We start from the raw sequence: 17,969 nt of genomic DNA on the forward strand, positions 1-17,969 counted from the left end.
AGTTGTAAGGAGGATAATTAAGCTACTTTGCGCATGTTTATAGGGAGCTTCTCCCATGTGTGATGGGCATGTAAACAGGGTGGCATGCCCCATTAAAGGTAAAGAGGCCTGGGGCCAGCCAGCCCTATTCAATTCCCCCAGCTGGGAAGAGGACAACTGATCTCTGTAATGGGCTGAGAGAGTTCAGTTGGGAGAATCTGCAGTGGAACTGAAGGGAAGGGCATGTCCTCCTTTCAACACTGACAGAGGCAAGGGGAACAGCCTCTGAGGGTATGTCTATGCTGCAATTAGTTGGCTCAGGTCATCTGAGTTGGGCATGCGGGGCTTGGGCTTTTGGGTTGTTTAGTTGTGATGTAGATGTTTGGGCCCAGGCTTGAGCCTGGGTTCTGGGGCCCCACAAGTGGTAGGGCCCCAGAGCCTGGACTCCAGCCAAAGTCCAAAATAAATACAGCAATTTTACATCCCAGTAGCCAAGCCCCATGAACCCAAATCAGCTGACATGGGCCAGCTGCAGGTGTTTAATTGCAGTGTAGATATACCCAGAGATCTGTAGGCCAGGGTTGGCAGAAGAACTGCTTGATTTTGATGCTTTCCCTAAATTTTATGTTGAAAAAATAAAACTGTGTCTAAAAATAGACTTGGAGGTAGCTAAGGGTCCTTCCTGGGAAGGTGAGGAGAACCAACCATAATTTTGGGTTAAAAAAAGATACAGAATGAAGCTGGAGACTACAGTATTTTCTCCTTCTTAGAAATAGTTCCTCCAGAAGACAGGAAAGAGATGTTTTTGAGACAGTGGGGAGGAAGCATTCACTGCCACTCTGTGCTGTTACAGTACCTATTTGGACATGAAAGAGGATTTCATTCTGCACTGCTATCAAACTGGAAATATTCAATTAGAATTTGTTTTTACTGTTTGAAGTAAAATTTTCTGTTTACAGAAAAACTGAAAAAATTTCCCATGGTTGTAAAAATCAGTTAAAAAATCAAGTTAATATTGATCCTTTAATTGTTTTTCATATAATAGATATAAGTAGGAATGTGTGAGTATGGGCAGGCATTTGAAGGAGATCCTCATCTAAATTGATTTACAAACAAATTGTCCACTGAATGTACACTTGGGTTCTGATCATGTAATGTGTAGTAGGTGAACTACTGCCTTTTCCTGGCATCTGATTGACTTCAGTGGGACTTCATGCACTTACAGCATCTGTAGGACCAGGGCTATAAATATGTGAACTATCATTGGTACCATGAAAGCATTTTATATTTGTTTGTATTTAATTTTGGCTGTTAAGATTTTGTTCAGGATTGTTTAGTGGGAACACATTTCCTAGTTCTTTACTGATGATGCTAAATAACTTCTGTCTTTTAGCTGAACATACTACATGACCTACACCAAAATGAAGTGGAAAGGAATTTTGAAAATATAGAGGATGAAACTGGTGCCCGAAGCAATATGGACAGAAAGATGTGTGAATTAAGAGCAGAGGTAATGTTTTTCCAAGGCATCTCTAACTTCTTTTGCAGATACATAACTCTGCATATATATCAAATAATAGTTTCTATGAAGTTTCAGTTTGTAACGTTATATATCTTTGGAAAATATAATGACTCATGTACAAACCATTGTAATGATCAGTGTCTCCTACACACAAAAAAAGTTCTGTAATAGCAGACAGGCAAGGAAAAATAGGAAGAGAAAAATTGCTGATTTTTTGGCATTTAACAATAACATTGTGCAATGATATCAGCTTGCAGCAGACTAAGAAACATTTGAACGGTGCAGAAAGGAAGAAATAGTTCATTTCCAAAGATGCCTGAGCAAAAATATGTGGCTCATTGTGAGTAAAACTCATTAACAAGTTCAATCTGTTGCCGGGTTTGGTGTCTCAAGATATTGTCAGATCCATATTTGCTCCCTGTCAGTGACTGGGAGAAGGGATTTGTATCAACCTGAACCCATGCCTGGCACGGCTTTTTGTAGTGGTGGTAATGTAATTGTAATGTGAGTTTCTGAGAGAAACATCACAGATGGAACAGCTGTGCACAACTTAGCTATGATTGGCTGAATTTTAAGAATGGCTACTGGCAATCAGAATAGAACTGAGAGTAATCTTTGACATAGGTTCATGTTATGTGTCCATATTGTTCAGGGTAACTAAAAATCTTGATACAAAAAGAAGTTTGGAGAGAGCTCATTAATAATGCAGAGGTGATCAATGATCTATTAGTTAATGCAAAGGACTGGGACTTGAGTCTGCCTTCAGTTCTTAGATCTGACACAGTCTTCATGTGTAATGAGGGCAAGTCACTTACTCTCTGGGCCTTAGGTTCCCATTCATAAAATGCAGATAATAAAACTTTGCTACATCACTAGAGTTAAATCAATAAATACTTGGGATTCTCAGATACTCTGATGGTGGGCTATGAGATAGTTCTTTCATTTCATTGTGCTACAAGGGTTTTTGTTGCCTTTCTTTATATGCAAAAGTCTTAATTTATACTTCATATGTGCTTTAATTCCAAGACCAGAAAACATTTGTTGGTAGGAAATTGCCATTTATGCTATCTCTTCAGGACAAAGATGGCTCAGATATGTTCTTAGAGGAGCAACGCCTCTAGCTCCACTTTTCATGTTGCCTGTATGAATGGGAAGTAAGAGTATGCAAAGTTCCCAGGCAGACTGCATGCTAAAACCAGCTTCCCATAGGCCCTGTTAGAGCAAGAGAACTGATGTATAGGACAAGAGGTCTTTGTGTTCTACTTTCTCACTATTTTCAACATATAAAGCACAGTGACAGCACAGGGCTCTTCCCTATCACAAACATGAGTTGAGTCAAATTAAAAAAAAAAAAAAAGAATTAAAGGGACACTCTCTCATAGATTTTTTTTAATTGACTAATTGTAAAACATTTCAATATGATAGAGCACTATTTAAAAAGGCTGTCCTGACTTTGGGGGAATGAAAGAAAATCCTGTACCTATTGCCACATTCTGGGGGGCAATTCAGACCAGTGAGGGGTTGTATCACTGCTTGCCCTGTAACCCTGGATGCCTTAAATGCTCTGTTGTGGTGGCTCACAGCCTGGACTCTGGCAGCCACCTGAGAAGCATGACGTGTGTGTTAAGCAGCTCTGGCTTAATGCTCTGATTCCAGCAGCCTGTTTGTTACATGCCAATCAATGAAGGCTTCGTTGCTACTAGCCAAGTGAATCTAACACATGTCCAGTCTCGAATTTTCCCAAAACCATGTACTCTGCAACGTCTGGCCCTTTCCAGGACCATTCAGAGGAATAATAATGTTGTGCATTTTGTCTCTTTAGAGAAAAAACAAGCTTATCGCTTTAACTGGAGTTATCATGTCAATTCAAACACAGCAGTGGGTTGGTTTAGATTAAAATAAAACAAGTTTATTAACAAAGGAAGATAGGATTTTAAGTGAGTTCATATATAAAGGATAGAGTTAGAAAGGGCTACAAGGAAAGAAAAGTGGAAAAACTCTTTCTAGAAATTAAGACTTAACAAAACTATAGTCTTGGTTCAAGGTAAGATGTTTACCATGCTTTCTTCTAGCAAGATCTCTGACCCCTGCCATCTCCCCACACGTACACACACATATCCTTGGTCAGTATCTCTCCCCAGAGGCAAGAGATTTTGGTTCCTTTGTCATCTTATGTGAAAGATAAGATGTGGTTCCTTGCTCCTTTCTTCTAGTCCAGTGAACCTTTGAAATGGATTTTTCTGATGGATACTCCTCAAAATAAAGTTCATTCAAGCTGTGAGGAAGGAGACATGGAGTGTGGTGGTGAAAGAAGTTCCATGCTGGTTTCTTATCTCACTGGTGTTTTCAAAAATGCAAAGGGATCTGTTCCTGCCCACTTTGAGGTAAATCAATGGCCACTAGCCATGTGATTGCTAATCAACTCTGATGACACCCAGCTGGAGGCATCAGCTTGTCCTGTATCTGGGAGAAACCTGTTTACCCACTCCCCAGACTTGCCTTGTAAATGTATTTTAGTCCCACATTTTCTTCATATTTGTATGGTCCCTTGGGCATTTACCAAACATATACCATGCAAAAATATGAATGACCAATGTGTTGTTTTTCCTGTGATACCTTACATGACACTATCAGATTATGGTTCATGGCATTAATGCATTGGAGCATGCTGAACTGGTCATGCCATCTGAAACTAACTACCAGAAACCAGTGAGCCCTTTGCTCCCTTCCACTGGGATGCAGTTAGAGTCACACACATCTTTTTATGAGAGATTTTCTTCTCTGCTGAATATAGTTTTTTTCATCTAGGGACTATATGGGAAACAGTGAAACTGACTCCACATAAAGAACTGTGAAATACTCCAAGTCAGTGGCTCTCAATCTTTCCAGCTACAATACCCCTTTCAGGAGTCTGATTTGTCTTGCATACTCCAGTTTCACCTCACTTAAATACTACTTGCTTATAAAATCAGATATAAAAGTACAAAAGTGTCATATCACTCTATTACCATTTTACCATATAATTATAAAATAAATCAATTAGAATATAAATATTGTACTTACATTTCAGTGTATAGTATATAGAGCAATATAAACAAGTCATTGTCTGTGTGAAATTTTAATTTGTACTGACTTTGATAATGCTTTTTATGTAGCCTGTTGCAAAACTAGGCAAATATCTAGATGTATCTACATGTATTCCCTGGAAGACCACTGCGTATCCCCAGGGATACATGTACCCCTGGTTGAATATCACTGCTTAAGTAAGCCAAGTGAAAAATAATTTTCAGGTAGAGTACATTAACACAGTTATAAATATTGATTTCAGTGTCATTACTCCTTATTTTATTTTGTTAGAAATGGGAGGCGAATCAGGCCCAGTAAACAGGAGGTTACACCATTTTAGGGGATTGCAGGACACAAAGAACGAAGTTCAGAATATGGAGGGAAAAGGGAGAGGCAAGGCATGAAGAAGAGCACAGAGAAAGTAGGAGGAAGTGGCAAGATCTACTGTTAGAGAGAGAGAGATGTTATGAAATGCCTTGGAGGCTAGAACTGGGAACTTGAATCTGACGGGATAAAAGATAGGAAGACAATGAAGAGGTTCAGATGAGTGAGTGTTGTGGTAATATATAAAGTAAGCTATGCAATATTATTTTTTTCTTTATATCATCATATTGTAAAGTATCCAAATGGTTCTCCAGAATTAGGCTCATTGTCTCTTTATTATTTAATTTCCCTACATTTCCACAATTAAGACTTCAGTAAATTGAGTCAGAGTGTAGCGAGGAGGCGTGACCTCCCTCAGAGAGCGACAGGGAGGAACCACAACATGCCCCATGGTGGGCCGAACCAGGAGAGCCTTCCACTGCCCCACCGGAAGTGGAAGGGCGAGACAGGAAGGGGAAGTACAAAAGGAAGGCCTTGCAGCTCAGTTGGAGTGGAGCTACCAGAGGAGATGAATGCATCCTGCCTGCTGCTGGAGCCTGCAGAAGAGCTGCCAGGGCTGCCTCCTCAGGACTGGCCAGAGGTCCCAGGACTGCTGGCTGTCCAAGATGCTGAGGAGTTGCTGGGGCTGCCACCTGTGGACTGGACAGATCTCCCTGGGCTGCCAGCCGACGAGATGCCGAGGAGCTGCTGGGGCTGCTGCCCGCGGACTGGCCAGAGGGACGATATGACAGATGCAGATACACCCAAGGGGGAGAGTAGGAAGCACCCCAGGGAAACCAGGCAACAGTCTGGTTGGGAACTGGCCTGATACAAAGTTAGCCTGTTGTGGGTAAATTCCCGCTGACCCAGTAATGGACCATTCTGTTTGGACCCTGGGCTGGGATGTAGTGGAGTTGGGCTGGCCTGTGTTCCCCCGCCAGCCCACCGCTGGGGAGGCAGTACTCCCACTTCTTAGGCCAGGAGGCCTGTGATTCTCGGGCACCCTTACCTGAGCCTAGCCAAGTGGCACTAGACTGTGCTTGGCGCTCACCCTTACCTGAGCCCCATAGACAGTGCTTGGTGCTCACGTTTATCTGAGCCCCATAGACTGCCTAGTCGCTCTGCCCTGATTGCGGGCCAGAGTGTACTCATTGCTTTGATGCCTGGCCCTGACTGGGCCTGAGGCTTATAGACTGCTCAGCTGCTGTGCCCTGATTGAAGGTCAGAATCTATTGACTGTTTACTGCCCTGCCCTGACTGAGGGCCCGGGGCTCATAGACTGCCTTGCTGTTCTGCCCAACTGGAGCACTAGGTGTAGCTAATTTCCCCCCTTTGACCTCACCTTTACAGGTCAGAGACGGACAGGGAGGGACAGCTATGCAGCCTATACTTAGGAATAGGCTGGGCAAGTTGGTCAACTGACTGGTCAGTTACTGAGACAATATGAGTGAAGTAATATCTTTTCTGGGACCAGCTTCTGTTGGTGAGAGAGACAAGCTTTCGAGCTACACAGGCTCTTCTTCAGGTGTGGGAAAGGTACTCCGAATGTCACAGCTAATTGCAAGGTGGAACAGATTGTTTAGCATAAATAGTTAGCAAATATTCTAAGGGGCCATTTAAAATAGAGTGGCCCATTAACATCTCTGCCGTCCCAGGACAAAAATAGGGGGTTAGTGCATAACAGATTGGTGCAATAAGCCATAAATCAGATGGTGGTCCAATAAAATATATTACCTCACCCACCTTGTCTCTCTAATATCCTGGGACTGATATGGCTACAGCTACTCTACATACAGTCAAATATTGTGAAATATTACAGCAAGAATGCCCTGATACAAATGACTGTCTTTGTTTTTGATTGCATCATGGTGACATCTGTTATCAAGCCTTTTTAAATGTCTTGATTACTCACTTTAATATGTGCTAGTGCCATTTGTTGGGGGAAACAAGGTGAACTTATTGAAAGCTGAGCATCTTGATTCACTGGACTCTTCTAGAACAAGCGCTGTATGTATATCTTTATTTGTATACCAGCCCATATGCATATATGGTAGTTTAAAAAGCACATTAGACAAGTGAAGACAGAGGTGCAAACACAGAAAAACTGCTAAAGTTAAGTGCAAGTTCTGTTGTTCTGAGTATGAGACGCCTGTAGCTAGAATGGAAAGACACTTGTTGAATTCTTGTGACATGTCCAACTACTGTGAAAGAAGAGGAAAACTAGTATGCATCAAAATTTGTTTTCTTCTGTGCATTCTTCTTCTACTTCATCTTTGCCAGCATCATCACAAAGGATGGAATCTTTTGTTGAAAATAGTGATATGAGTAACAACAAAAGTGAAGCTAATTCCATTCCTTCATCTTCTAATAAGAATTTTACTATTCTAACTCCTATGCCTGGAAGGTCTTCAGATGGTCATTAAATTGGTATTGAGAGGTTTTTGGATAGAATATCCCATGACTAGAAAAACAAACTTGACTGTAGGTTTGCTAGAGGTATTTATACCAGCAATACTCTATTTCATATCATAAAAAATCTTATATGTATTCAATTTACAAAGTGCCAAGAAAGAAATGGCTTGCAGGAAGTCTTCTGAATGCCAAAGCTGACAATGTGAAAAAGAAAGTTGATGTTCTTATGGAGCAAGCTCTGATGGCTGGAGCAATATTTTTAGTGAGGGTGTCATCAACTTCATGGTAATGACTCCACAACAAGTGTTTTACTCATTCCAATGCACAGCTGAACATGACCACATAGCTCAATACATTGCTGACCAGTTTAAATAGGTAAACCATGAATTCGGTCCACAGAAGATTAATTTGGTTGTGACTGATGATGCAGCTAGTCTGAAAGCTGCTTGGGCTTTGTTGATAAACGAGAAACTACGCCTTCTGTGTTATGGACGCATTGCTCATACAACACAACTTTTCATCAGTGATGCTGAAGATCTGACAGCTTTCTCATCACATGTGTCAAAAGTTGAGAAGTATTGTTGGCCATTTTCCAGCATCATTTAATACAACCCTCAATTTCATCGACACTGAGTAAGTCTTGTCATACTTGATGGGCATCTTCTATTAAATGCCTCAAAGATCTTCAGATATGAGAGAAGGCTGTTCAGTCAGTTGCTCTTGAAGAAGGTGACTGCGTGTCGGCCCCAAGTAATCTGCACTGACTTTCTTGACGATGATGTCTTCTGGATGTGAAACTCAAAATGCATTTCATTGCTTCAATTCATAGCTCAGTCCATTCAGAATCTGGAAAATGTTAGTTCTACATTTTCTGATGCCAAGAACATACTTGTGAGAATACTGAACCCAGTCCATTTATAAAAGCTGAGAGAAAAAGGTTTTAGACAAAATAATATCAGGGGAAAATCACTTCTACACATAATGCTGCCCACCTTCTTGATCCATGTTTCCATGGTCAAGACCTTTCTAATGAGGCATTCAAATGACAGCTTGTGATCTCACTGTGTCAATGACCTGGAAAGTGGTCAGTTGTGCCTAATGGTTAGAGTAGGAGTCAGTCAGGAATTGGAGCCCAGGGTCAGAGGTGGAGTTGGAGGCCAGGGCCAAAGACAGAGCCAAGGGTCAGGAATGGGGCAAGGCTGGGGACAAACAAACAGAGGAGCTATCACAGCCATGTCTGAACGCTTTGAGCAGCCACTGAAATGCTGCTGCTTCTGGGCTTAAGAGCAAGTCTTCTGGCTCTTCCAACTGATTGGACTGTAGCCAATCAGGTAGCCTACTACAGGCCAGCTGTGCTTGTTAGGTTGCCTGGAGACTGGGTCTCCTGCAGGCCCTGATTCCTGACCTATAGTGGCTGTTGTAAATTTTAAAGGCTATACGAATGAATAAACCGTACTGATGGAGGTAGCAAATTATAAAGCAAGAAGCGCACTGTTGTGTTATAAAACAATGTGGAGTGCAATCCCAGCAGGTGAATCAAAACAGCTTGCTCTATCATGGTGGAAAGTGTTGTGTCAGGCTTCTTGCTCTCCAGCTCCAGTGCCAGAAATACTTTTACCACTTCTGTGTACTACTGCATGCGTGGAATGAAACTGGTTAGCTTGGGGAATCATCCATTTGAAAACAGACTGAAAACCTCCACTGCCAGGTAACCTGTGACTGTATAGCACGATCAAGATTAGAGAACAAAATGGAAGATGAAGAGTATTCATCAGATGAAGGGAAAGAAGGAGATACTGGCGAATTTCATGATGATGACAAAGATACCGATGAAGCAGGTGAAGCTGATAAAGAAAAAGATAATAAAGACCAAGAGGTTTGAAAAGTTGGCCTGCTGCCTACCTAGTATAATTTCCTTTAAAAATGATTTTTTTCTTTTATAATTGCTGTGTGCTTCTTCTGTTTCTGTTTAATTTAATTTTTTCTTTTGTAACTGTTCAGTCTTGAATAATGGTCACATTTAAATGCTACTTTAATATTGCTAAAAAGGGTAGTAGTAATTCTTCATTCTGTAGTCTCTTGTATTTTTCTGTTTAAAATTAACAATTAAGTAACTTGTGGCTTTTTTTTTTGTAATTAAGCATAAGTATCTAAGGCTAAGTCTGTTGCAGACCTTAAACTCTTTTTTTTTAAACTGTTCTAATAAATTAGCACTCTTAAATATTTGACAACCTTTTACTTTATTTAGCAACGTTTGAACACTCAATTGCCCAATTATTTTTGGGCCGGCCAAATGCCAACCCCTACTTAGGAATGGAACAGCTTTGGTGCTAAATTGTATCTGGAAGGGCAAAATAGTATATTATTTCTTAGTAATATCTCGGCAAAAACATTAAAGTAGTAACAGTTCTTACCTCTTAGCAGATATCTCTTTCAATTTGCTTTTCAAACTAAGCATGGCTGGGAGAGTTTCTTTATCAGTCCAGTAGTTTAATATCTTCTGTTCCATTTAAATCATTACTTAACAGAATGGTATATTACAAGAAAGTTTTTTCTATATATTTGTCCTTTATTAGAAAACACCAAAAATTCCTGTTTTTTCCTCCTTCCTTAATACTATTACAAATCAGCTTCAGAGTTTATTGTCATAACTATGTGGCTAATCTCTCACTCCATGGTTCTCACTATTAATGTCCTAAATTAATGTCTTGAATCCTTCCAAATTATAGCCTGTTGCCAAACTGATTGACAGAGGGTTTGGGAATCCCAATTTTATCAGTTTCATTGCAAACACAATTCTTGTGCGAGGGAATGTTGATTGCTCTGGCAACTAGTGAGTAATAAACCACAAAGCTAATGCGACCTATGGCTGGTTGTGACTGTAAAGAAAACCCAGATACCTGCAGTTTTTGTGAGCCCAAAAATATCTACTTGTGTTTCACAGGAGGAAACACTTCTTCCCTTCCCCACCAAAAGTAATAATCTGAAGTAAACGCAGTGTGGGGAACCTCACTTTTCCACCCTTTATTGGGAGTCTGACTGCCAGATGGGAGCAGTATTGGGCCCTGTGGATCCATTGACTTCTGCTTTACAACTGTTTATGGTTTATTATAAGTACATAATTTTCAACAATCCATTGTTGAAATCAAGGCATTGCTGCTTTAGGATTCAGCTGAGTATACTTCTTCCTTCAAGTTGCAGACAATTGTGCTCTAAATGACTTTCATGTACTGTGTATAAAGTAAGGATTGCAAAATTGGGTGACAGTAATATTTAAAATGTACGTTCATTCTTTCTATTTTAAATGAAATGGCTGTACAGCTGTTTATAACATGAAAGAGTGTTATTGATTTTAACTTTTCAATGTTGATCTGTTCAAGTTAAAAACAGCTGTTCTGTGGTTATCTGAATCAGGTTGCCCGAGGCTTCCTTTTGTTGGGTTCAACAAGGAATCATGCCCCCTGAAGACACAAGTCTCTAGGTCATATTAGGCTTGTTTGTAGACTATTGGTACAAAGACAGATGACATTTAAAATGAATGCTTCACTGAGGATAAGCAAGGCTGAGATGGCCAATAAATAAATAAAGCCCTGTCATCCAAAACATTATTTTCTGATATCCATTGTAACGATTAGTCAACCATGCTGTGCGAAAGGCCTTACATGTGGTGGAAGGTATTCTGGCAAAAAGGAAAACACAGAGAGAGAAATAGACATGATGATCATGTAATAACAAATAAAGGGGAAGGGAAGGCACGTACGTTCACCACAAACTTATGTCTGTGTTGGAGGCAAACACAAACGCTTCTTGTAGCAGGCTATAGCTCAGAGCCAGGCATGTCCTACAGGCATGCCCTTTTAAATCAACTTCACCTCATTCTACCCTAGGCTCACAGTAAAGCCTAATAGATAAACAAAATTTGCAATAAAATTGAACAACCCTATGATGCTGGCAGACCAGGTGCCAGCTCATGCCAGAGTCCCCGGCCTCACTGAACACTTTCATATGCGTAACTGGAAGCCAGGCCAATTCACTTGTATATCAGTATAAATCAAAGTGGTTATTAAATGTATAAGAACGTAGTTGATGTTTAAACTTTACGATAACTAATGGGATGCTGTATGTATTGTTTTCACCTATCTGTATGCTTTTATAATGCAATACAACCACTTAAACTTCATAAACCCCTTTAGCTAAATAACCCATCAAACCAGAAAGAAGCCTTCGATAACACAAATGAAGAACTTTAACAGGAAAGTACTAATTCTTGTGCCTTGGAAGGCAACTGGTCATTGTGTGTGATGATCAGATATCAAGGACGCAAAGGGTATGTCTACACTAGAAACATAAGTTGACCTATATTAGTTCAATTTACAGCCCCCACAGTAATTGCTGTGGTGGTTCATGTCCACAGTACCCTCCTGGGTCAGTGGTGTGCACCCTCACTGACCTTAGTCCACCGCTTCCACTGACCAAAGAGGGGCAGTGTGGGGAGCTGAGAATCCAATCTCTCAGCTCCCCTGACAGCTCCCTACTGCCCTCACAGGCTCCCGAGCTCCTGGTGGGCTGCCCCCGCTTGCCCAGTCCCTGTTTCCCACTGGGAGTGGGAGAATCCGTTCAGGGTATCTTGCCCCCTGGGAGAGGGATCCAGCTGCCCCAGCTTCTCATGCCCCCTGTCCACTCCCCGCTGGCAGCTGGGCAACCTTGTGAATTTCACAGTTTGGGAAGCCATGAAATTAACAGTGCTGCCCCACTCCCAGAGAGGAGCATGTGGCAGAACCACCCGGGCTTCTTGTCCTAGCTGGGAGCTGGGGTGTGTGTGGAAGCTGCCCAGTTCTCCCTGGGAGCAGAGGGCAGCTGTCCTGGTTTCTTGTCAATTTCACGGCTCCTGTAGTGAATTTGACAAGACAGCCAACAGCTGATATAAGGGATGCAATGTCTACTCAGACACTGCGTTGCCCAACAACACTGACATAAGGATTATACCTCTCATGGAGGTGGAGTTATTATGTCGGGATAGCACATGGGTGGGAGAAGGGCTGTAGTATAGACACATATATAAGTAGGTCAACATAAGCTTCCTTATGTCAACCTAACTGTGTAATGTAGACCAGCCCTAAATATACCTCTCTCTCTCTCTCTCTCTCTCTCTCTCTGTCAATCAAAGAAAAAGCCTGTGTAGGTAATGACCCTGTCAGCTTGTTTTCTGAGGGAAGAAGCTGTGTATAAGGACAAAAGGAAAAGTGCTTCACCTCTGGACTGTTTGGATTCTAACTGGGCAGAATAACTGAACAAGAAGACAGAGATCTCCAGAGTTATTCTGGGTAGCCCTGAGAGTCTTTTGGGAAACTGAAATATTACTACATCTCTGCTACTATTTGGAATTATAGACTATGACTCACCTGTACATATATATTTTACCTGCTTTAGCCTCTCAGTAACTTTAATTCCTTTTAGTTAGTTTGCTGTAGAACTGGCTACCAGTGTTGTGTTTGGTGTGCAATCTCGGATGCAAATCGACTGGTCTCTTGGGACTGGATGTAACCTGGAGTGTTAAATGATAAATGACCATTTATCACCAAGTCCAGCTTGCCTGGATGGCAAGATAGACTGGAGTGTCTAAGGGGACTGTCTGTCACTCCATTATAAGACTTGTAGTACTTTGGGAGTTTACACTTGGTATTGGATTAGTGAAATCTAATTATACAACATACCACCAGTGTGGAGTATCTGCCCTGCTTTTGACAGTCTCCCCTGAAGTAGGCATTCACAGTCTTGAGCCATTCCAGACAGCGTGAAAATCCCTTTCCTTATTTCCCTTCTTCCACAGGTGTCCCCGCTGGGGTGAGCTTTTCCCAAATCCTCTTTGTAGTTTGCAGACACAGTCTGAACAGCTACATTTCATTCTCCTTGTCCTTGATAGCAGCTAGCATCCAGGCCTCTTTCTACCAGCATAACTCCAACTAGGAGGGAGTCCTGCCATACTACAAGCACTTTGTCCCAACCCCTAAACAGAATTGTAGGTTGAGGATTTTCCAGATACTGTCCTGCAACCAATTCCTTTCTCTCAGAAGCTGTCTCTATTGTTCCCTGGATCTGTCAGTAGTAGAAATCCAGGAAAGGTGTAACCTGGCTTCTGAGATCTCCCTCCTTAGTCTTAAAGGGCCAGAGTACTCTATTACACTTCCCTGTACCACATACCTTTATGTGACAGTCTAGTTCAGTGGCTTATGAATGGCTGCAGTTTGATTTCACTCTGTATTTCCCCCACTGTTTTGATCCTTCTACTGAAAAGCAAAGTGTAATTCAGTTAGGTAGGAAAATGATTTGGGAAGAGGATACTCACCTTTTTGAGGGCATGTGGGGAAATTATCTGACATGGTATGGTGGTTTTCAGTTGTCATTAAAATTGTTACTAAAAATCATGGACTGAATAGAGACACTGGATTTATGACTTATTACAATAATCTATAACCCACTATCCAGCCCTCTATGACTCGAGAGGCATTAATGGGCCACTTCATCCTGAATGGTCCCTTGAATTGTGTTAACTCCTTATGCTAAACAATCTGTTATACCTTGTATTTAGCAGTGACACCAAGCACATTTCCCAGACCTGAAGAAGAGCTCTGTGTAAGCTCGAAAGCTATTCTTTCACCAGGACAGAAACTGGTCCTATGAAACTTATTACCTCACCCACCTTTTCTCTCTAATTGTCATAACAGTATTTATAGGCTGCACTGTTCATCTTTTGTTTCCTTCCCTTTTTGTATTTTAGTTTTATTCTAAGGGTATGTCTACACTATAAAATTAGGTTGATCTTATAGAAGTTGATTTTTAGAAATTGATTTTATACAGTTGTTTGCATATGTCCACACTAAGCACATTAAGTCGGCGGAGTGCGTCCTCACTACTGTGGCTAGCATCGACTTTCGGAGCATGGCACTGTGGGTGGCTATCCCACAGTTCCCGCAGTCTCTGCTGCCTATTGGAATTCTGGGTTGAGCTCCCAATGCCCGATGGGGCAAAAACATTGTCACGGGTGGTTTTGGGTACATGTCGTCAGTTGCCCCTCCCTCTGTGAAAGCAACAGCAGACAATCATTTTGCACCTTTTTTCCGTGCAGACACCATACTGCTGTCAGCAGATGGTGCAGTAGGACTGCTAACCGTCGTAGTCATCCACCGCTTCCACTGCAATTCTGCTCTCCTGGTGCCATGAATCCACCTTGCAGGTCCTCTCGTCTTTCTGTATAAATATCTATTCTCGTGGCATCCATCATCATCCACCACTTCTGCTGCAACTCTGCTCTCCTGCAGACACCATACCATGGCAAGCATGGAGACCACTGAGCTCACCGCTGCTGTTGTGAGCATTGCAAACAACTCACGCATTATCCTGCAGTATATGCAGAACCTGCAAAAGCAGGTGAGGAGGCAACGACAGCGCGTTCACGATAGTGATGAGGACATGGACACAGACTTCTCTCAAAGCACGGGCCCTGGCAATTTGGACATCATGGGGCAGGTTCATGCTGCGGAACGCTGATTCTGGGCCCAGGAAACAAGCACAGACTGGTGGGACTACATAGTGCTGCAGTTCTGGGATGATTCCCAGTGGCTGCAAAACTTTCTCATGCATAAGGGCACTTTCATGGAACTTTGTAACTTGCTTTCCCATGCTCTGAAGTGCAAGAATACCAAGATGAGAGCAGCCCTCACAGTTGAGAAGTGAGTGGTGATAGCTCTCTGGAAGCTTGCAATGCCAGACAGCTACCGGTCAGTCGGGAATCATTTTGGAGTAGGTAAATCTGCTGTGGGGGCTGCTGTGATCCAAGTAGCCAACACAATCACTGAGCTGCTGCTATCAAGGGTAGTGACTCTGGGAAATGTTCAGGTCCTCGTGGATGGCTTTGCTGCAATGGGATTCCCTAACTGTGGTGAGGCGATAGACGGAACGCATATCCCTATCTTGGAACCGGACCACCTTGGCAGCCAGTACATAAACCACAAGGGGTACCTTTCAATGGTGCTGCAAGCACTGGTGGATCACAAGGGACGTTTAGCTGGTTTGGTGTGAGACATCACACACACTCGGCTGTGCAACAGAATTCGGCTTGCAGGCAGCCATGGTAAGGCAAAGGGTTTCGGCTTCTTCAACCTTCATTGCATGTGGGAACAGTTTCAAACAGCAGCGCCCTCTTTTCCCATACCAAGCAAAGCCCATTGGGTTGGCCATTTAAAAGGAGGGGCTGTGGTTTTAGGATGAATGTGCAGCACAACCCAACCCTCCCACACCCAATTCTGTGGGATGATCACTTCACCCCCCCCCCCCCCCCCCCGCCCCACCACCACCATGTGGCTAGTATCAGGGAAGATCCCTGTTAGCCAAACGCAAACAGCACAGCATGAACAGGCCTCCCCGCACTGCGTGGCTACCAGCAGGGATGATTTCTTTTCAGCCAAAGGCAAACAGCCCAGCAGGAACAGGCACCTCTGAGTGTCCCCTTAAACAAATTTCCCATATTTCAATCAGGTGACCATGAATGATATCACTCTCCTGAGGCTAACACAAAGAGTACCTCCAGGAGAGCCTCATGTAGATGTCCCTGGAGGATTTCTGCTCCATCCCCAGACACATTAACAGTCTTTTCCAGTAGCTATACTGGCCGCGAATGCATCCCAAATCTTCAAGGCAAATTAATCATTAAACACGCTTGCTTTTAAACCCTGTATTATATTTACAAAGGTACACTCACCAGAGGTGCCTTCTCCGGCTTCATGGTCCGGGAGCCCACCTTGGGAGAGTTGGAAGGGTATTGGCTCCAGGGTGATAAACAGTTCCTGGCTATCGGGGAGAAGGGATTCTCCGCTTGCCTGCTGTGTGCTATTCTCAACCTCTTCCTCCTCCTCCTCCTCCTCCTCATCTTCCTCATCCACAAAATCCTCATCTCTGTTGCATGAGACTCCCCCTTTGCAGGTGTCCACGGACAGTGGTGGGGAAGTGGTAGGGGCTCCCCCTAGAATTGCATGCAGCTCATCATAGAAGCGGCATGTATGGGGCTCTGTCCTGGAGCAACAGTTTGCATTCTTTGGTTTTTGGTAGGCTTGCCTCAGCGCCTTAACTTTCACGTGGCACTGCTGTTGTCCCTGTTGCCTCTGTCCATCATGCCCTTGGAGATTTTGGCAAATATATTGGCATTTTGTCTTTAGGAATGGAGTTAAGATACAACTGCATTTGCTCCAATCCCTCAGACAGACACAAACACCTACAAAATCTCTATCAAGCATTCATAAAACTACATACCCACCTGCTGAAGTGCAGAAACAGATTGACAGAGCCAGAAGGGCACCAAGAAGTCACCTACTACAAGACAGGCCCAACAAAGAAAATAATAGAACTCCACTAGCCGTCACCTACAGCCCTCAACTAAAACTTCTCCAGCGCATCATCAAGGGTCTACAACCTGTCCTGAAGGACGATCCCTCACTCTCACAGACCTTGGGAGACAGACCAGTCCTCGCTTACAGACAGCCCCCCCATCTGAGGCAAATACTCACCAGCAACTACGCACCACACAACAAAAACACCAACCCAGGAACCAAACCCTGCTACAAACCCCAGTGCCAACTGTGTCCACATATCTATTCCAGGGACACCATCATAGGACCTAACTACATCAGCCACACCATCAAGGGCTCATTCACCTGCACATCTACCAATGTGATATATGCCATCATGTGCCAGCAATGCCCCTCTGCCATGTACATTGGCCAAATTGGACAGTCTCTACGCAAAAAAATAAATGGACACAAATCTGACATCAGGAATCATAACATTCAAAAACCAGTAGGATAACACTTCAATCTCCCTGGTCACTCAATAACAGACCTAAAAGTGGAAATTCTTCAACAAAAAAACTTCAAAAACAGACTCCAACATGAAGCTGCAGAACTGGAATTAATTTGCAAACTGGATACCATCAGATTAGGCCTGAATAGTGACTGGGAGTGGTTGGGTCATTACAAAACATAAACTTAATTTCCCCAATACTAATTTGTCCCTACTGTTACTCACACCTTCTTGTCAACTGTCTGAAATGGACCACTCTCATTACCACTTCAAAAGTTATTTTTCCTCCCTTGGAATCCTGCTGTTAAGTGAATTATCTCTTTAGACTGACCTCACACTTGGTAAAGCAACCCCCCATCCTTTCATGTATTTGTACCTGCTCCTGTATTTTCACTCCATGTATCCGATGAAGTGGGTTCTAGTCCACGAAAGCTTATGCCCAAATACATTTGTTAGTCTCTAAGGTGCCACAAGGACTCCTTGTTGGTTTTGCTGATACAGACTAACACGGCTACCACTCTGCAACCTCTCCCCATACAGCGATCAGATTCAGTACCTCCCGTTCGGTCCATGCTGGAGCTCTTTTGTGATTCTGGGACTCCATGGTCACCCGTGCTGATGAACTCTGCATGGTCACCTGTGCCGATCAGCTCACCACGCTGGCCAAACAGGAAATGAAATTCAAAAGTTCCTGGGGCTTTTCCTGTCTACCTGGCCAGTGCATCTGAGTTGAAAGTGCTGTCCAGAACGGTCACAATGGAGTACTCTGGGATAG

General features: G+C 42.9%; 1 protein-coding gene across 1 annotated transcript in view; it reads left to right on the forward strand.

The window, feature by feature from the left end:
* The window catches only part of CCDC102B (coiled-coil domain containing 102B), a 341,519-nt gene that overhangs the window by 88,389 nt on the left and 235,161 nt on the right, over positions 1-17,969 (forward strand). Inside the window, exon 5 of the mRNA XM_007066708.4 lies at positions 1,373-1,489. Within this exon, the coding sequence (XP_007066770.2) occupies positions 1,373-1,489 (117 nt within the window). The remainder of the gene's footprint in view (positions 1-1,372; positions 1,490-17,969) is intronic.

The sequence above is a fragment of the Chelonia mydas genome, chromosome 2 (genome assembly GCF_015237465.2).
Source record: "Chelonia mydas isolate rCheMyd1 chromosome 2, rCheMyd1.pri.v2, whole genome shotgun sequence".
Lineage (NCBI taxonomy): Eukaryota > Metazoa > Chordata > Testudines > Cheloniidae > Chelonia > Chelonia mydas.